The 20,858-nt window shown below is 43.1% G+C and overlaps 1 protein-coding gene across 2 annotated transcripts in view; it reads right to left on the bottom strand.

Moving 5' to 3' along the window:
• The window catches only part of GPC3 (glypican 3), a 391,248-nt gene that overhangs the window by 135,207 nt on the left and 235,183 nt on the right, over positions 1-20,858 (bottom strand). For both annotated transcript variants that reach the window (XM_040468088.1, XM_040468089.1), the window contains exon 3: positions 8,202-8,335. In XM_040468088.1, coding sequence (XP_040324022.1) covers positions 8,202-8,335 — 134 coding nt within the window. The remainder of the gene's footprint in view (positions 1-8,201; positions 8,336-20,858) is intronic.

Below are 20,858 nucleotides of genomic sequence, written 5' to 3'. Positions count from 1 at the left end.
GTCTCCTAGGAGGAGCAATGCCCATTGGGGCAATGGAAGGAGCCAGATGTGCACGGGCATGAACTAAGAGCATGAGTGAGGAGGGAGAAAAGAAATTTGCAGGAGCTGTAAACAATGGTTAAAATCTATTTCTTCCTTCATTTTTAAAAATAAGGCCTGTTGGTGGGGTACCTGGGTGGCTCAGTCGGTTAAGCATCTAACTCTTTTTTTTTTTAATTTTTATTTATTCTTGAGAGAGAGAGAGAGAGAGAGAGAGAGAGGGGGGGGAGGGGCAGAGAGAGAGAGAGAGAGAATGAGAGGGAGAAAGAGAAGGAGACACAGAATCCGAAGCAGGCTCCAGGTTCTGAGCTGTGAGCACAGAGCCCAAGCAGGGCTCAAACCCACGAACCGTGAGATCATGACCTGAGTCGAAGTGAGATGCTTAACTGACTGAGCCACCCAGGCGCCCCTGCATCTAACTCTTGGTTTCAGCTCAGGTCATGATCTCACCGTTCATGAGTTCGAGCCCCGTGTCGGGCTCTGCGCTGACAGTGCGGAGCCTGCTTGGGATTCTCTCTGTCCTCTCTCTTTGCCCCTCCCCCACTCTCTCTCTGAAAATAAATAAACATTAAAAAAATAAGGTCTATTGGTTTTCTTTCTCATTGTAAAAGACATATATGCTCACTATGGAGAATTTAGAAAATACAGAAAGATAAAAGGAAAAAAAAATCCTATTCGTAGTCTCACCAGCCACAGATAATCACTACTAATATTTGGATGTATTTCCTTCTAGACTTGTCTCTCCAGTAAAGTTTCATGCTTTTTTTTTTCCTAAAACTGTTCTCTTTTTTAAAAAAAAAAAATTAAGATTATTTATTTTGAGAGAGAAGGAGAGAGCATGAGCAGGGGAGGGGCTGAGAGAGAGAGAAAGACAGAATCCCAAGCAGGCTCCATGCTGCCAGTGCAGAGTACGACATGGGGCTCGAACTCATGAACTGTGAGATCATGACCTGAGCTGAGATCAAGAGTTGGATGCTTAACTGACTGCACCACTCACGCACCCCACCGTAAAACCTACTCTTGATAGACTTGTTCGCAGAATTCTTTTTGGTTCTTGGTGTGTACTATTCACATTAGAATCCATGGTACATTTGATTAGAAAACAATCTGAGAGGGGCACCTGGGTGGCTCAGTCGGTTAAGCGTCCGACTTCAGCTCAGGTCATGATCTCACAGTTTGTGGGTTCAAGCCCCGTGATGGACTCTGTGCTGGCAGCTCAGAGCCTGGAGCCCGTTTGGGATTCTGTGTCTCCCTCTTTCTCTGCCCATCCCCCACGCGTGCTCTGTCTCTTTGTCTCTCTCTCTCTTCCTCTCTGTCTCAAAAATACATAAACGTTAAAAAAAAAAAAAACAACAACAATCCGAGACTAATGGAACAATTGCAGGCTCTCAAGTAATTCCCAGGGCTTCTGGGGTGAGGCAGTATTATCCCCCTTTGGGAGAGCAGAGAGCAGGGCTCCAGCCCATCTAGCCAACTGGCCAATACCTTTGAGTCCCCCAGTATAGTGTGGCGGTACCTCGGGGCGGGCCATTCCTTCGTGTAAAACCTTCTTCTACACATGGTGGGGAAATAAGCCTTTGGGCTCCAAAAGAAACTGGGATTTTTAAAAATAAATCCACACATACTATTTTGCAGAAGAAAGACTTTCTAAACTGTTGGAGAGTTAATGAGCTTTTCACAAGAGAGCCACAACAGGTGATAATGTCCTCTGACACCACAGCCCTGAAAGCTCCTTTCCTGCTGAGTTTACTGGGCCTCTCTCATGTCCCTATTTCTCTCATTTACTTTTATCTTTTCTTTTAAAAAGGCTTCATCCCTCTGCTTATAATTTTAAAAGGAGGCAAGGTAAAGATCTCCATTTCTCTCTTTAAAAGAAAGCTACCTGGAACGCAATTAGGTGACATATTAATTAGCCACGTATGACTCAGTCCAGATGTTTCTTTGTGCCAGGAGCCCATGACAGATAACAAAAGAACCTCCACCCATGAACGAAGGCAGTCAGCTCAACTGAATTGTCTCTAAAAAGAAAGAAAAAAAAAAAATATGGACAATTAGTTGCCCAGGATGGGAAAAAAAAAATATGGACAATTAGTTGCCAGGATGGGAAAAAAAAATATGGACAATTAGTTGCCAGGATGGGAAAAGGAAATGTTCTTCAATTCCAATTCTACTTTATTCTAATACGTGCAGGCCAAACATACCACTTGACATGGAAAGAGTAAAGCCTAGGGCTCACTTAGGTCAAACCCAACACTTGCTTACAGCAGCCTGCTCAGGGGCAAAAAAAAAAAAAAAAAAAAAAAAGAGTCTCTTCATAGAGCTTTCCATTCAGGGTGTTAAATGTGGAACGAAAGGGCAGGGCCCCTTTGCATGCACGAGCCATTTTGAAATATTGCGGGCCGGTGCACGTGATCTTCCCTGGAGGGCTCCCACTGTCCTCAAGACGAGCGTCCCCTTCTGCAGTCTGGGGGAGGGGATTCCCTTGGCTTTCTTGTAGTGATTTGCTTGGGCGGGCATCAAAGCAGCACTAATTGGAAACCACTACAAGTAAAAACAGCCTTTCATCCCTGACTGCAGATCCTGAACTTTCCTCCTTTATCATTAAGGTTCTTGTTTTCTTAATATAAAGTAATAGCAGCTCATTATTTTCTTTTTTGAAAAGCAGCTGAAAACCCAGAAAAGCACATAAACTAAAATAATTATAATTGGAGTGATGCAGGATCGTGTTTAATTCTGCGGCAGAGAATCTTTCACAGTCTGAACCCCAACTGTAACTTTCTACCATTCCAAAGATTAGCCCGTACTTTTTTCTCAGGCTGTTCCCTTTGCCTGGAAGGCCCTCTTTTCCCTCCCCCATCTGCTGAATTTCTAAGCTTCCGCCAAGGCCCGGCTCACAAGTTACCTTCTCCAAGAAGCCTTTCTCGACTTTTACAGGAGAGCTGCTAATTCCCCCAGCTGCGGTGCTGCCATACTTTTGGACACAGCTCTGCTATGACATTAGCCCGCAGTGTATGGAAATGATTTGTGTGTCTCCCCCTAACTAGGCTAGAAGCTCCTCCTATTCATCAGAGTCTAATCCGTACACAATGCTTAAGCCTATAGATGGTGTTGACAAATGCTGAAAGAAGCAGGGCCCTATTTAGGGCAGAATGACTTGTACCAGAGCCGAAACTCGTTGATTCACTCAGGACATACTTTGTTGTTTTGTTCAGAGGGTGGAAGGCACCACTGAGCTTACAAAACTGCCTAGCCAAACCAGAGCAGCGGTCGGAGAGAGAGTGGGAGTAAGCATTGATTTTGGACCAGGGAGCTGAGATCAGCTTTTGTTCTTTTCTTTCTAGGTCATTTACTAGTGTCACCTAATCCATTGCCCCTTTAGACCAAGTCAGAGGGGGAGAGGAGGAGGGGCCGTGCAGGAAGGGGAAGGGTGGGAGACACAGATGTAATTTCACAAGGGTGGAGGGACCGTGTGACTTTCTCACACGGTGGCAGTTGGGCCAGCAGCTTGGTATACAGGGGCAGGATGGACTGTTTCACTAGAGATTTGGGGCTTGGAAAAAGGGCAGATGTGACTCACGCATTCGACCAAACTTTATCGGGCCACGCGAATGACAAAGCAACATCATATGGGAAGTAATGAAAGAGACATTCAAGTGGGCAAAGGCTGACGTCTGAGAAGCGTTGAAGACCTAGAGCTGGAAAGGACTACGGAAATCACATTTCTTCTTTGCTGATTGCTACTTGTGCCTCTTGTCCTATCCTGTTTTAAATGTGATGACAGATATTTTCAATATTTCCACCTTAACGGAACACTGAATCCCATCCGCAGGTCACCAGTTGAGTATCACGTTGCCTTTAAATTGAACTGTGCCATTTCTAAGATTAGTTGTGTGTTGCAAACTACCCAGTTGGGGGCAGACAAAACAAACAGATGACTTCTGAATGCTACCAAAGGAATCCTGCATCTCTTTGTGTGTTGTTATTTTAATAAGGCAAAGGGCTTTTCAACTCATAATCAGATTCAGAAAGCTCGCTCGCAACCTCCACGGACTGAATGCTACAATGGGTGTCAGGGGTGCTAGAGGCACATATACTTTTTTGGACAGTGTGAAATGCTGTGCAGAACATACTGAGAAATTTACAGAGGTACTAACACTCTTCCAAAACAAACCCTCCTAATAACATCAGATCGCAGGGGCCAGGGCATTGAGCAAGAGATCTTCTAATCCCCAACTCTCCCCTCTCCCTGAGAGGGTCTACAGTGCCTACTGGAGGGAGATAAATGAAATCAGACATTCTCTTGTTTTGCTTTCTTATTCTGCCAGGGAATTCAAGAAGAACGGCTCCAACTCGGAGAAGCATCATAGGGCAGGTTCATGTTCCCAGCACCCAAAGGAGTCCTGCCTGACCACCACTTACTCAAGCCTACAGGCTTTGTAGTATTTTTACCATCTTTTCTTTCCTTTGGGGTTAGCAACAATCTAAACAAAGTGCCCAATCTGGGTGCCTGGCCAAGAGCCCATTCATCACTTTCATTTTTCCCTGGAGGAATCAGTACCGTAGAGCCCTCTCTGGTAAGGCAATAGGGAATGGGTCCCACAGAGCCCAAGACAGAGGCCGTGGCAGAGGGGCCTTGACAAAGTAAGACCTCCCACTTACTCATAAACGTGTCTAGGTTGACAGGATAGTCTCAAAATGGGGCCAGGTCGGTGTGTTTAGTTTGAACAAGTTCTGCGTGCGATTCTGTTACAAATTCATACACCACCCTCTCCGTGAAGGCCGGCTCCTGACTCCCTGGGCAGAGGGTCTTTGCTCCTATAGGTTGCATCTAGGGATAGACTCCGAAGATTCTTTTGCGTTTATAAAACTTGTTTGGAATTATTTGCATTTAAGTCTGTTTCCACATTAGACTGCTTTGGAGAGTTGAGATTGTGTCTTGATTTTCGATGCCCAGCACACATTCTGACACATAATAGGCATTTCCTAAGTTTCTGCTCAGTCAAATGAAGCAATATATATAAAGTACATATTGTCATATACTATTATACAAATATAAACATATTACATTATATTACATTTATAATATATAGATATAATTTATAATTTAAAAGTTCCACTTATTTAATTTCTTTTTTAACAGATTTTATTTTTAGGGCACCTGAGTGGCTCAATCGGTTAAGCGTCTGACTCTTGATTTCGGCTCAGGTCATGATCTCACAGTTCGTGAGTTTGAGCCTCACATTGGGCTCTGCGCTGACAGTGTGGAGCCTGCTTGGGATTCGCTCTGTCTCCCTCTCTCTCTGCCCCTCTCCCGCTTGTGCCCTCTCTCTCTCTCTCAAAATAAAGAAGCATTTAGGGGTGCCTGGGTGGCTCAGTCGGTTAAGCGTCCGACTTCAGCTCAGGTCACGATCTCGCAGTCTGTGAGTTCGAGCCCTGCGTCGGGCTCTCGGCTGATGGCTCAGAGCCTAGAGCCTGCTTCCGATTCTGTGTCTCCCTCTCTCTCTGACCCTCCCCCATTCATGCTCTGTCTCTCTCTGTCTCAAAAATAAATAAACGTTAAAAAAAAAGAAGCATTTAAATATATATACAATAGGATATAATTTTTTTCACTTCAGTCCAACATGCAAGGGGCTTCCCCTAGTTAAAGATCAAAGACTGAGGTTAATTTCTCAGGTGGTTTGGGCAGAGAGTGAAAGCAACGGAGAACAACGGACAAAGTCAAGTCAGGGTTACAGAAGGTCTGGAGAAATGACCAAATGTTGTCTTCCCAGAAAGACAAAAAACCTCCCAAAGAAACCCTATGGTATAGGGAAATGGCTGTCAAATATTTTGGGGCCAGGACCCCTGTGGTGGTTTTTAAATATGTCCGCAAATTCTTTGATACTCCTTCCTTCAAGAGGTGGAATTTAATTTCCCTCCCCTTGAGAGTGCACTAGAATTGGTAACTCACTTCTAACAAATTGATGTCAGAATAGACAGCATGTCACTTCGCAGACTAGGTCAGAAAAGACACCACAGCTTTCTGCTTGCTCTCTTCCACGGATCGCGTATTCTGGGGAAGCCAGCAGCCGTGTCATGGGGACACTCGCGAGGTCCATGTGGTGAGGAAATGAGGCCTCCTTTCAAAAACCAGCACTAGCTTGGCTAAAATGTGTAAGTGAGCCTCCCTGGCAGGAGATCCTCCAGCCTAGTCAACACTTCATATGACTGCAGCCCCAGAAACTGACCGAGATTTCTTGAGAGACTGAGAACCACCCAGCAAAGCTGTTCCCAAATTCCTGACAGAAACTGTGAGGTTAATAAATGTTTGTTGCTCTATATAGCTGTTTGTTTGTATAATATATATTTGATATTTATTGCCTAGAAATTAAAACTCGGGAAGATTTTATGTATTTATTTATTATAAACCAACAATGAGCCATTATATGTTAACGTAAATAGCACTTATGAAAAAAAATGGTGAGAAAGTGATACCATTTTTGCATTTTTACAAAATATCTTTAGCCTGGCTAAACAGGAGACGGCTAAATTCTCCCAGTGGCTCCCACATTCAGTCTGTGGCAGTGCACTGTTTTGGTTGAAGTCTATATGAACAAAACCCCGCTTCACATGGATATGGAATTAGCAAAAGGAGAACCTCACAGACTCCCTGGAAGCATCTCTGGGACTTCCTGGGTCCCTGAATCACCATTTCAAACTGCTGCTACAGGGAAACTAGAAATGTATTAGGTTGGAAGTCAACAAAAGAGAAGAAAATGGAATTTCTGAAATGCTCCCGGTGGGGGGACTCTCTCTTGTCACATTCCAAACTGGATCATATTAGACGAAGAATTATTACTTCCCAAACTCCTGTAGTAAATGGATATGAATGGAATAATCTAGCTCACATCTAAGCTGTTGCTTATTTCATCTCTTAATTTCCATCTCTTAATTTTTCAGTGTCTCCCAGTTCCCTCAAAGTCATCAGGAAGCAGAACTCATAGCTAGCCATTCTTGAGTCAGTGGCAGCGTGGGCGACACGTGCGGTCCTTTCTGGAAGGCAGTCCTCCCAGATCTGTGTTAGGAGTCCCATCCAGTGTCTACTCCTAATTTGTAACCATGAAGCTAGAACATGGAAGGAGGGAATCTCGGTAAAGGAGGAGGAATGAAGAGAACGAAGAGAATTTATGAATGAAGGAATGAAGAGAAGTTAGTCCCTTGACTGCTGTCTTAAGAAATAGAAACAGAATCCTTCATTTTATTTATTTTTTAATTAAAACACGTTTTAATGCTTATTTATTTTTGAGAGAGAAAGAGAGAGGGAGCTGGGGAGTGGCTGAGAGAGAGGGGAATAGAGGATCTGAAACAGGCTCCATCCGGTCAGCACAGAGCCCGATGCGAGGCTCAACCTCACCAACCACAAGATCATGACCTAAGCCAAAGTCAGAAGCTTAACCAACTGAGCCGCCCAGGCATCCCTGTATTTTTTTTTACGGTTTATTTATTTATTTTTGAGAGAGAGAGAACGTGAGAGAGAGCAGAGGAGGGAGGGGCAGAGAGAAAGAGAGAGAGAGAGAGAGAGAGAGAGAGAGAGAGAGAGAGAGAGAGAATCTCAAGCGCTGACAGTGTGGAGCCTGATGGGGGGCTTGATCCCAATGACCATGAGATTGTGACCTGAGCCGAAATCAAGAGTTGGACACTCAACCGACTGAGCCACCCAGGTGCCCCGTGAACCCTTAATTTTATATACTTAAAAGAATGTATATAGAATGCACAGTATGTGTATACACATGAGTGTGTCTTGTCAGTTTCTCTCTGGTCAGCTTGACCAGGACTCACCGTTAATACCAGGAAAGTCATAAATGAAGCCATAAAGTTGTGAGACCAGATCATAAGCAGAAAATGTTTTGTTTAGTCAATAAATACCTTGAATAGAGAGGCCCATTCCACCTGTGTTGCTGTACTGGATATTTACATATGGTAACTTTACATTTAAATATGGCTTACATATAATACAGTATCTTTTCTCTTTAACATCGACAAATGGTAGAATTTAATTAATCAAATGCTCTACTCAGAAGAACTAAATAATGTGTATTTAAGAAGCTTCATTCCAAAGGTTTTTGACCTTAAAGCACAATTGCTAATTGTATGCTGAAATAGAGGAAAAAAATCCCTCTCACCTTCTTCGGCTGGATAAGGTTTCTTCATGTTCTACATGAGCAACTTTTAATACCTTCTTGTCAATAAACAGATCTTCAGGATAATAAGCAGATCTATATTGGCGCTGTTGAGAATGGGCACATAACTTGCCAATCTGAAAAAGAAATGCAATATAATTATATGATACTTTCACAGATATGATAGTAGAAACAAATTCTGAAATGCACTTCAATTTCTTCCCCAATTTCTTTTTAAAGAGCAGAACGAAGCTATTACTAGAGTCAAAAAAGGTGATATGCTTTTAAGGCAAAGAGCCCATCTGTGCAAAAGGAGGCCGAAGAGTGTGGTAGTGGGGCTCTGAGCAGAGCCTATTCAAAGATTTCCTAAGATGAAAAACGCTTTTCCTCTATAGTGAAGTACACGTTTGAGAGGACCCTCTACACAGGACTTGCGCTACTGATACCTGTCAATGGCACTCGGTATTTATTCGTATGAAGAAGGTTCACAGATGGGAACTGCAAAGCTTAGGAGAAACTGGTGTGGGAGATGAGAGGGTGTTACAACACAGCCTCCATGCAGAGTGTTCCAACTCTTGGGAGCATTTTGTTACAAGACCCAAGGTGGAATATTCGGAAAAATGTCAATGTAGTTGTTCATGTGACTTTCCTAAAAACACCCAAGGGAAGGAAGAAGGCAAGGCAACTATCCATAGCCAGTGTCGTCAGCTACGAATCACGTATCACTGACCAAGCCCAGGACTGAGAGTACTAAAGAACACAGGTGCTCAAGAAAGTCCGCCTTCTCTCCTCCTTTCTTCCCTCTTTCTCCCTGCCTTCCTTTCTCTATCCATTCATTTGTTCATTCCAAAGTATGTATTGGATGCCTCCTTCTAAAGCTTAGTCCTGAATGATGTGGTTCGATTGTTTATAGATTTCTATTTTTTTTTCATTTTCAGACAAATGCCTAAATGAACTTCTGTATTAAAGAAGTATGCATTAACCTGTCTCCCTTACTCCAGACACTAAGCTAAAAGTTATCACCCTCATTTTACAGGTAAAGAAAGTGAGGTTCAGGAAGGTTAAGTTACTTGCCTGCAGCAAACAGGTAGTGGATTCATTCATTGTGTGACTTCAAAGCTTATACAATGTCACCTCCCTAGAAGATGATCTTGCTTTCCAGTTCTTCCACTCTCCATTTTTTTTAAGTTTATTTATTTTCAGAGAGAAAGAGAGCATGAGGGAAGGAAGAACAGAGACAGAGACAGAATCCTAAGCAGATTCTGTACTATCAGTACAGAGCCCGATATGGGGCTAGAACTCATGAACCATGAGATCATGACCCGAGCCAGTTGGCCGCTTAACTGACTGAGCCACCCAGGCACCCCTCTCTATATTAAAAAAAAATTTTTGTAACGTTTATTTACTTTTGAGAGAGACAGAGAGACAGAACCTGAGTGGGGGAGGGGCAGGGAGAGAGGAGGAGACACAGAATCCGAAGCAGGCTCCGGGCTCTGAACTGTCAGCACAGAGCCTGACACGGGGCTCAAACTCACAAGCCGCGAGATCATGACCTGAACCGAAGATCAGGACACTTAACTGACTGAGCCACCCAGGCGCCCCTCTATATTTTCTTTTTTTCAAAGGAATTCCCAGTCCTCCAAAACATAGCCAAACACAGCCAAGGTGAATATACAGATTGTATACTCTACGAAATATTTTAGAAACACCTAGTGAAGACTGAGGTTATACCTTTGTCACTTCTGTACCTCCATGGAATTCAGATTGAATTTTGCACACTGTTAGGCTCTCAGTAAAGGCAAATTAATTGAAACAAATTGAACGGAAGTCCTAGTTATCCTGTCTGGCACACCATTCTACTGACAGGCCATGGGCTGTGTGTGGTAATCCGTTTCTGGATTTCTCAAGATGGCCCTGACAACATTTACTAAGCTATCTATATCTTTATAAAAGCATAAATGGCATTTAGTTCGTATAGCTTTGGAAAGTTTTCCATACGTACATAAATTCTTGAATTAGAAACAAAATCTAGGGGTGCCTGGGTGGCTCAGTCGGTTAAGCGTCCGACCTCGGCTCAGGTCATGGTCTGGCAGTTCGTGAGTTCGAGCCCCACATCAGGCTCTGTGCTGACAGCTCGGAGCCTGGAGCCTGCTTCGGATTCTGTGTCTCCCTCTCTCTCTGCCCCTCCCCCACTGGTGCTCTGTCTCTCTCTGTCTCTCAAAAATAAATAAATGTAGAAAAAAATTTTTTAAAAAGAAACAAGATCTAAAGCCAGCAGTAGCATCACCTCCATTGATGAAGGACAGCACCTATAGTCTGATATTCAGACCAGCTATTTTCAATCGTCTAATCTCAACGGGAAAGAGACAAAAGTTGCAGACACTTTGAAACACTCCGTTTGGCTGTGCAATGTATGATACTGAATTCTGCAGATGTGTTTATTTATTTTTATTTTTTTTTTTTTTAAATTTTTTTTTTCAACATTTATTTATTTTTGGGACAGAGAGAGACAGAGCATGAACGGGGGAGGGGCAGAGAGAGAGGGAGACACAGAATCGGAAACAGGCTCCAGGCTCTGAGCCATCAGCCCAGAGCCTGACGCGGGGCTCGAACTCCCGGACCGCGAGATCGTGACCTGGCTGAAGTCGGACGCCTAACCGACTGCGCCACCCAGGCGCCCCTGCAGATGTGTTTATGAAACGCTCTTTGACTTGGGCTGATATGAACTTCATATGAAGAATGTGTATTCTCTGAGTTTGCCCGAATTGGTAGCAGTCTGGCAGGCTGCTTTAGGCTAGGGGGCTGCCTGGCTGGACTGGGGAGTTCAATCCCAACTGCTTCCAAAGCTTGTAAAGCAGACACAAATAACTGAGGCCAGACTGTGCACCCTAAAACTATGTTCAGAGAGATATACATGTTTACTTTGTCACATTACTGGTGAACATTCGTAGAACAAAACCTTGATTTTCGTTCCCTAAGTATCTATTTATTACTCCGCGAACATACATCAGTGTGAGAATCTATTTCACCAGGATCAAAGTATTCTTAGCACATTCAGGAGCACGGGACACGTTCTTTGGACCGACACCTGCTCCAAATCCAGCGCTGAAATCAAAATCTTTCACACATCTTCCATGGTAGCTCGTCTACTCACAAACCACAGCTGTGAAACCTGCTTCCCCATTGAAAGTCTGCCCTTTGTATCAGTGAATGCTAATTGGGCCACAGCAAGACTTTCAAGTTTCTAACCCCCCTCCCACCCTACTGGAAAGGGGTGCAGCTGAGGCAAAAGTAGGAAGGTTAAGAACAAATGAGAATGTAGCCAGTGTGACCTTCCTTCCCAAGCCACCCAATGTGGTATTATCAGGAGGGCTTCCCAAGGCTCCGTGTGGGGTAAGGGGCAAACAATGATGTCCTGCCGATGCCCCCCCCACAAAACCCCCTATCTGAAATCTGCCACATCTTATCAGACAGGCTGTATTTTCTTCCACAAATCTACCATGACACAAATTCTTCTCATATACAAAGCATTTGTCAAATGTAGACCCCCCCCCCTTTGGGCTCTTCTCTGCACATCTTTCACCTCCACACTGTGTGAATTGTAGGTGAATATTATGAGCTCATTTTGTGAAGGGGACGCAAAAAGAAACCTTAATTACAAAGAGACGAAGTATTCACATTAAAGAGGTCCTTTCAGCCTCCCCCTTGGGCAACATCAGGCTATGCTAGGAGACCTGGGTCTTACTCTACAGCCGCACTTGCTGAAGAAGCACCAGCCTCCCAAGTGGCATTTAGAACTCAGTATCCTGCCCAGGACTTTTAGGCTCTTAAATAAACAGCGCAATCCAATTTCCTTTCACTGACTAATGTCCCTGGTCAAAGATGCTGCTATCTTGAAGTTTCGTTAGTCGGAGGGAATTTATTGGAGAGGGGAGTGTCTCTATCGATAGACCTGGGATAGAAAACCCTTTCGTTTTCCATGAATTGTGATTCCTTTTTAAATTTTTTTTTCAACGTTTATTTATTTTTGGGACAGAGAGAGACAGAGCATGAACGGGGGAGGGGCAGAGAGAGAGGGAGACACAGAATCGGAAACAGGCTCCAGGCTCTGAGCCATCAGCCCAGAGCCCGACGCGGGGCTCGAACTCCCGGACCGCGAGATCGTGACCTGGCTGAGGTCGGACGCTTAACCGACTGCGCCACCCAGGTGCCCCCATGAACTGTGATTCCTAATGGTGCCTTTATTCACGTGCCAGAACCCGTGGCAGGGAAAGCAAGAACGCTCTGAAGTGTTACAAGACTCGAAACAGAAGAAGACCAGGCCTCTGACCATATCTAGGCCAGAAGGTCATCCTACTAAGCTTAGCACTCATTCTTTTCTAACCAGGGTCCAGAAGCACTGGCTTTGTAGATGCATGAGGAGAATACACCACTAGGGCCCAGCAAGGTATAGTGAAAAGCCCAGTAGACTAGGCATCAAGAGAACACGGGGCGCCTGGGTGGCTCAGCTGGTTAAGGGTCTGACTTCGGCTCAGGTCACGATCTCACTGTTTGTGGGTTTGAGCCCCGTATCGGGCTCTGTGCTAACAGCTCACGGCCCTGAGCCTGCTTCGGATTCTGTGTCTCCCTCTCTTTGTGCCCTTCTCTCCTGCTCGCACTCTCTCTCTCTCAAAAATAAATAAAACGTTTAAAAAAAAGGGGGGGTGGAACTGGCCTACAACGCCACTTCTGCCTGTCATCCACAACAAGACTTTGTTTTGACCTAGCCCACAGCTTCACTCCACCTGTAACTATGGCCTCAGGCAAAAATAAAAAAAAAAAAAAAAAAAAAAAGATATGATATGTGAATCAAGTGCCATATTTGATTCTGAATTCCTTTGAATAGGTGAAAATGACTTTTCAAGTACAATATGTCACCAAAAGATTTTGAAACCACATAAAGCATTTGGTTTGATGCAATTCACACAGGCTCCCCATAACTGACATGTCAAGAAATGCAGATAACCCATTGGTTAAAATCTAAATGTACTGATTCTCAGGCCCCATTTGCTGTTGGTTCTGGAAACTCTCGGGTGACAAAAAAAAACTCATGCTTGATCTTTCCCTCTGAGTGGCTCAGCAGAGAAAGTCTACATTGTAAATTTCTCAACAATACCAATACCTCACATTTGTAACATAACACCTTACCCAGCCTAGTGCCTCAGCAATACTTTCTACATCCATTCTCTGTTCTCAGCAGTGAGTTCTGCAACAACCGTCTACAACACAGCAGGTATTATTGACCCCATTTTCAGAGATAAGGAAACTGAGGCTCACAACAGTTAAGGAACTGAAGAAAAGTCACAGTGGTAGTAAATGGCAGAGCTAGGACTTGAACCCACATCTGTCTGACTCCAAAATCTAAGTTTATTTGTTTTATTTTTAAGTTATCATTTTTAATTTGTGAATGTTTATTTTTGAGGGGGGGGGAGGGGCAGAGAGAGGGAAACACAGAATCGGAAGCAGGTTCCGGGCTCCGAGCTGTCAGCACGGAACCCGACATGCGCTCGAACTCACCAACCACAAGCTCATGACCCAAGCCAAAGTCAGACACCTAACTCACTGAGCCACCCAGGTGCCCCCTAAGTTTATTTTGAAAAGAGTTTCTTTTTAAGTAATTTCTACACCCAACGTGAGACTCAGACTTAAACCCTGAGATCAAGAGTTGCATGCTCCACCGACTGACCAGCCGGGTGCCCAAGTTTTCGTTTTTGATTTTTCCCTCGATGCATGGATTTCTGTCAAGATGATAGGCTCTGGGGCTTCCCAGTATTGAGTGTGGCTCAGCTTTGTAGTCCTGTGGACATCCCATCCATAAACGGAGAAAAGTGATGATTATGAAGAATTCAAAAACATATTTTAAAGAAGGGCTACTGATTAAAGATAAGCTGAAAACTGACATCCAATCCCATCCTAAGTTTCAGGCAGTATTTCTAGTGGAGTGATTTAAACTCTTTGGCCTGCGAGGTAAGAGTCGATTAGTAGCCATACTAAAACACTGGATGTCCAGTTCTGTGGGAGATGCCGTTCCTAATTGTGTCCAGCCTGTGCTTGCTGCTTGAAGGATGTCCCTGGACCCTGACTAAAGTCAGACTCTTGGATTGGCTACAAAATCTATAATTCCTACGGCATAAACCAGGTCTAGTCTGATGACTGGCCCGAGTGTATTCCTTACAGTTTCCCCCAAATGGAGATTCCAGGTTGATCCTATGGCTACAAAAATGCAACAGGTTTAAGTCTTTAGCTGTAATACCCTAAAAGATGAGAAAATGGGGTAGGGGTGCAAATACATTAAAGAGTATCTTCAACTCTCTCCCACTCTTTTTTTTAATGTTTATTGATTCATTTCTAAGAGAGAGAGGGAGAGAGAGAGAGAGAGAGAGAGCAAGTGGGGGAGGGGTGGAGAGAGAGGGGACACAGAGGATCCAAAGCAGGTTCTGTGCTGACAGCAGTGAGCCCCATGTGGGGCTTGAACTCATGAACTGTGAGATCATGACCTGAGCCAAAGTCAGACACTCAGCCACCCAGGCGCCCCATGCCTCTCTCCCACTTTTAACCAGCCCTAACAGGTGTATTTTGCTTTCAATTGTAAAAAATCAGATGAAGGAAAGGCTTTACATTTATTTTTTCAAAGTAAACTTTATGGCAAAAGTGGCACTCAAACTCAAGACCCCAACATCAAGAGTTGCGTGCTCTACCGACTGAGCCATCCCGGGTGCTCCAACATCTTCTTTCTCAAGAAATAAATAAGAGGTGTGTGTGTGTGTGTGTGTGTGTGTGTGTGTGTGTGTGTGTGTGTGCACGCTTTCAGTTACATGGCCCATAATAGGAGGAGGAAGGGGAGGAGGGAGGCAGAAGGGGAGAAAGAAGAGGGGGAAACAGAAAGAGAAAAGTTCCCATTAGTGAGTCTGTAGGAGAGGAGCCTCAGATGCATCATACTGTCCTCGGAAACCGGACAGCCTTTGAGGAAGAAGTTGGCTGTCTCACCGAGTTGTCCTCTGTGATCAGTACATCGCCTTCCCTCTCAAGAGCTTTATCTCAGGTCACCAAAACTTGAGGGGCTCCAGAGGGTCTCTGCAGTTTTATTTAATTATAGAATGATTTTTCTGCTAGATTCCAGCTGATCACTGTGGTCCCAAAGAAGTGCTTTTCTGAGAACTGTTGCTAAATAATTGGTGTAAATTTAGTTTTTGATCGTCAATGGATTCATCAGAACACCAAAGAATTAAAACATAAACCTTCCTCTATGGTTATGCAATTTAAATACCCAGTCTGATCTCACGGTCCACTCTAAAGGAGTATTACCTGTGCCACCTGTTTTAGGGTGCTGCCTTGGGGCTTGGGGGTAGGGTGGGGTGGAAATTCCATAGGTTTCCAGCGGAAATAAAATAATGAACTCCAGTTCATTCTGTTGAATTGTCTATTACACTGTTGTTCAATTTCGTTTAATTAAATCTTAAAAGTTTTAAAACAAAATATACATTGAAATTATGTGATATACAACATAAACTTTTTAATAGTAGTAACCATGCCCATTTAACAATTCTACAGGTATAATAAAAATGCTAATATATGTTAATGTTTAGTCTGTGGTTAATGTTTTGTCTTGTTAATTTCCCCAGGGCTTTTATTACTGATTTAAATCTGCCACACTACTCAACTGATTGCATTGCTTCCACAAACTGCATGAAAGTAGCTCAAATGAATACTGATTAACAGAAATGAACAAACATTTGGCTGGGCAAACCATTCTTATTATATGCTTGTAATCATTACATACATTTTCTTACAATGAGATGGGCATGGTAGTCATTTTCTACTCATTTTTCCTACAAAAAATATGCATATGAGCATTAAATTAATTTATAACCTTGTACTTCAGGAAGCACATCATGATTAATTAACTATTGATTGATCTGGATATAGAGCACAGAGGATAATGAACAGACCTGGTGACAATGTAAGCATTTTTTTTTTTCTGCCACAGGCGTTTTGCTGTGACTCATCATTAATTGCTTGACCATTAAAATAAAAGTCGCTAATAATCTGTAATGTATTATGAATCACACAATTTTAAGAAATCAGGTGTCACGGTCTGAACCTTCCATTCACGTCATCTCTTTAAATAAACTGGAATCCAAAAAAGGGGGAATTTGTCCTACAGATCAGTGTGCTGTTCAGCGGAGCTACAGCATTACACTATTGTGAAAAGAGCACCCAATCTGGAGTCAGGTTACCTGGGTTCTAGTCCCAGCTCATTCTCTTACCATTTCAATAACTCCACACAGGTCATTTAATTTCCTTCAAACTCAGCTTTCTCATCTGCAAAATGGAGACAACAACCACGCCTGCCACGCCCAGCAGTGTGAGGATCAAACAGATGGAGGGATGAGAATGCAATGTCATCCACATCCACGTAGAAATCTGACTCATTCATTCTGCAAGTGGGGACTGCTTACCTTCTGCAGCCTACTTTGTGTGTTGGGATCCTGGCTCAGCTGGTCAAGTACATTGCTAACTCTAATACCTGGAGGAGTTCTTTAGCTGGAGGCTTTGGGAAGACAACCAAAGGGTTTGAGGAGATTGGGGTCCCCCCTCTGAACGGAAACCACATTGAGTTTGCCGCCATTGTCTGCACATCACAGACTGAACTCTTTGCTCTGGGATACCTGGAATATCCCGTTCTGTTCGTCAGGGCACCAATATCAGGGGGCACCTGATCTCTGCCGGTTACCCAGTGTCTCTAACCTGCATGGGGATGAATGCTATGGGAATGGGAGACAGGTTTTCAATACGCTTGCGTGGAAGAGACTTGCATTTAACTAATTTATATGTGTCACAAATAGATTCTGAGTTGAAAACACAGTGGAGTCGTGCATGTGTACCTAACACTTGAAGCCAAAGTATATCGCTCATGTCACCCTCTCCCCGACTTCCCTCTGACCAGCCATTAAGTCTTGTTTTTTGCTGATTATAAATAACTTAACCTTGTGCGCTTTTCCTCATACTTAGTGCTCTTACTGGCTACTTAGAGGTGATGCCTACCTCATTCTCATTTAACGAATTATTATTTTGAAATCTAGAAGTTTTGTGTCTATGTGAAACCATAAGAAGTAAATATGCTTTGCAGTCTTGTTTGTAATATTTAAATATACTTTTTGAAAAGTCATCTACATTTTGTAAAATTATTTTAATGTGTTTTTTTTTTTTTTTTTTTTTTTTTTTGTGGGGGGGAGAGAGAGCAGAGGGGGGGCAGAGACAGAGGAAGACAGAATCTGAGGCAGGCTCCAGGCTCCGAGCTGTCAGCACAGAGCCTGACGCAGGGCTCGAACCCACAAACTGTGAGATCATGACCTGAGCTGAAGTCTGATGCTTAACCAACTGAACCACCCAGGCGTCCTAAAAGGTCATCTAAGTTTTAAAATTAACTGGAACTGTTACTATTGAAGACTTTATGTGTCATTATATAATAAAAATTTTTATAACATATTTTTCTGAAATTTGAAGATGAATGCTTGGCTTTAAAAAGAAAGATTAGAAGACTCACTTGCTCAAACCATAATGTCTAGGTCTAAAGATGCTAAAAAAGTGTTAAACTGACTTACCAGAGTTCTCTGAATCACAGAAAGGAGGAACATACACAGTATACTGCAACCACAATTAAGAAACAAGAATATGACAAAAAGCTATCATTCCTTTGGCCTTATAGACACTGATAATTTATCTATGTCTGATGCAACGGAACATTCCAGAATAGTATTATACTGAGAGCTAAGGTGTTGAGTCATCCTGAAATCAATCATTCAGAGTTTAAAGAAAAAGGAATTAAATATTTAAAACTATATGCTATGAGGTATTTACAAGTCAAAAATGTTTGTTATAGTTTTTCCGGAATAGAAATGGAAAAGCCATTAAAGCATAGTGTGTGGGGGGCATTGCATTATAGCAGCTGAACAAGTACACCCAACAGTGGAGAAATTAATAAGCACTGTAGAGTTGGAAAGAATATCCAATGGGGAAAAAAACAGTCTCTTCAACAAATGGTGTTGGGAAAACTGGGCAGCTACATCAAAAGAATGGAATTGGACCACTTTCTTAAACCATACACAAAAATAAGTTCAAAATGGATTAAAGACCTCATGTGAGACATGAAACCATAAAAATCCTAGAGGAGAACATAGGCAGTAATCTCTTTGACACTGGTGGTAGCAACTTCTTTCTAGACATGTCTCCTGAGGCAAGGGAAACAAAAGCAAAAATAAACTATTGGGACTGTATCAAAATAAAAAGCTTCTGCACAGTGAAGGAAACAATCAACAACACCTATGGAATGGGAGAAGGTAATTACAAATGACATATCTGGTAAAGGGTTAGTATCCAAAATCTATAAAGAACTTATCAAACAACACCCAAAAAACAAATAATCCGATTTAAAAAATGGGCAGAAGGCATGCATAGACATTTGTCTGAAGAAGACCTCCAGATGGCCAACAGACACATGAAAACATGGTGCACATGACTCATCATCAGGGAAACGCGAATCAAAACTACACTGAGATACCACCTCACACTGGTCAGAGTGGCTGAAATCAACAACACAAGAAACAACAGGTGTTGGCGAGGATGTGGAGAAAGGGGAACTCTCTTGCACTGTTGGTGAGGATGCAAACTGGTGCCGTGGAAAACTGTGGAAACCAGGGTGGAGGTTCCTCAAAAAGTTAAAAATAGAACTATTTTATGGCCCAGCAATTGCACTACTAGGTATTTACCCAAAGGATACAAAAATACTAATGCAAAGGGATACATGCACATTAATATTACACTGTGTGTCAGCTGCCTGGAATTTAAATAAAAACTTAAAAAAAATAATTGGTAGTATTTCTGAAAAAAAATTGTAGAGTTGACATCGCCAAATGCCTACTAGATGAAGAGTCAGTAGAGGAGATCATTCCACCTTCCAATCAAAGAAACTAACTCATCAAATGAAAGATTTAGCTGCAAACATAAAGACGGGGTTAATATCGGGGCACCTGGGTGGCTCAGTAGGTTAAGCGTCCGACTTCAGTTTGGGCCATGAACCCACCGTACGTGAGCCCGAGCCCTGGCTCTGTGCAGACAGCTCAGAGCCCGGAGCCTGCTTCGGATTCTGTGTCTCCCTCTCTCTCTCTGCCCCTCCCCTGCTCACGCTCTGTCTCTCTCTGTCTCAAAAATAAATAAAGCGTTACAAAATTTTTTAACAAGCCAATTTTAAAAAGACGGGGTTAATATCGCCTCAGTGGAACCGTTTTTGCCTTTCAAATAGACAACTCTATAGGCACAAGCTGGACTTGCTGTTTAGCTTATGTGTATCCCGTGTCAGCATCAACTAATCATTAAAGAAGATCTCTAATGTGAGAGCTCTGGGAGAGAGGCGCGAGTAGTGCTGAAATATCCCAAGTGTTGAATACTATTGCTGAAATTCATGGTTTCTCCTCAAACAACGCTGAGGACATTTACACCGATGGTGCAAAAGCAATGACAGGAGTCAGGGGAGTAGCACCAAACTCTGATGGTAATCATTTTGTTTTTCACTGCTAAGGTTTTAAAGAATCCAGGTTTTAAAGAATCCACTCCCAGGTTTTAAAGAATCCAGTTTCGGCTGTGTGGCGCAATGGATAGCGCATTGGACTTCTAAAGAATTCAGTTTCGTTGAAGAAAAAACTTGAAAAAACGGTACCAAATAATTTTCACAGATTTTGACCCTTGATGACACGTCTTTTTTAACATCATGTGGGAAGAAATGGGAAGTGTGCATAAAGTACTTGTGTCACATACTGAAGTATGATGGTCATCCAGAGGAAAAGCCCATGTGTGACCAGGCGGAGATGAACTAGGCACTTGTCTCATGAAACATTATTTGTTTTTAAGTTTATTTATCTGTTTTGAGAGAGAGAGAGAGAGAGAGAGAGAGCGAGCGAGCGAGCAACTGGGGAAGCAGCAAAGAGGGAGAGAACACCAAGCAGGCTCCGTGTTGTCAGCACAGAGTCCGACATGGGGTTGAATCTCATGAACTGTGAGATTATGACCTGAGCCGAGATCAAGAGTCAGATGCTTAACAGACCCACCCAGGTGCCCCGAAACATTACTTTTATTTAAGAGACTGACAAACTAATGTTATTCAAGACTTGAGTATTTGGCAGCATTTTCTTTAAAAGGAACAAAGTGAGTCTATTACTTCAAGAAAACTACTGATGATATTTGTAACCAAGAATAAAATTTGTACTATCTGCATTTCCAGTTCCACGTATAAGGAGCTTAGAAGTTGTCACTCCATCCTGACAACAAGGAAAAAGTGAAACAGACTGAAAAATCGACTCTCCTTGGATCCATAGGAGAAGGGAGGGCAGAGGGACAGAGGGTAAACCACTGTCACCAAGACTGGAGAGACAGACTTGCAAATACAGGGAGTCAGGGCTCACCAGAGCAGAGAATCAGGAGCAGACACAGCCTTGGGACCCAGTGCTGCGGTAGGAAAAGTGGAACTGTAATTGACCAACTGCTGGAAGCTTAGGACAGAAAACTCTGAGACTTAAAATCTCCATGGGGCGCCTGGGTGGCGCAGTCGGTTAAGCGTCCGACTTC

The sequence above is a fragment of the Herpailurus yagouaroundi genome, unplaced genomic scaffold (genome assembly GCF_014898765.1).
Source record: "Herpailurus yagouaroundi ecotype Mexico unplaced genomic scaffold, PumYag 67681, whole genome shotgun sequence".
NCBI lineage: Eukaryota > Metazoa > Chordata > Mammalia > Carnivora > Felidae > Herpailurus > Herpailurus yagouaroundi.
The sequence above is the reverse complement of the archived record's forward strand: the minus strand, read 5'-3'. Positions and strand labels throughout refer to the sequence as shown.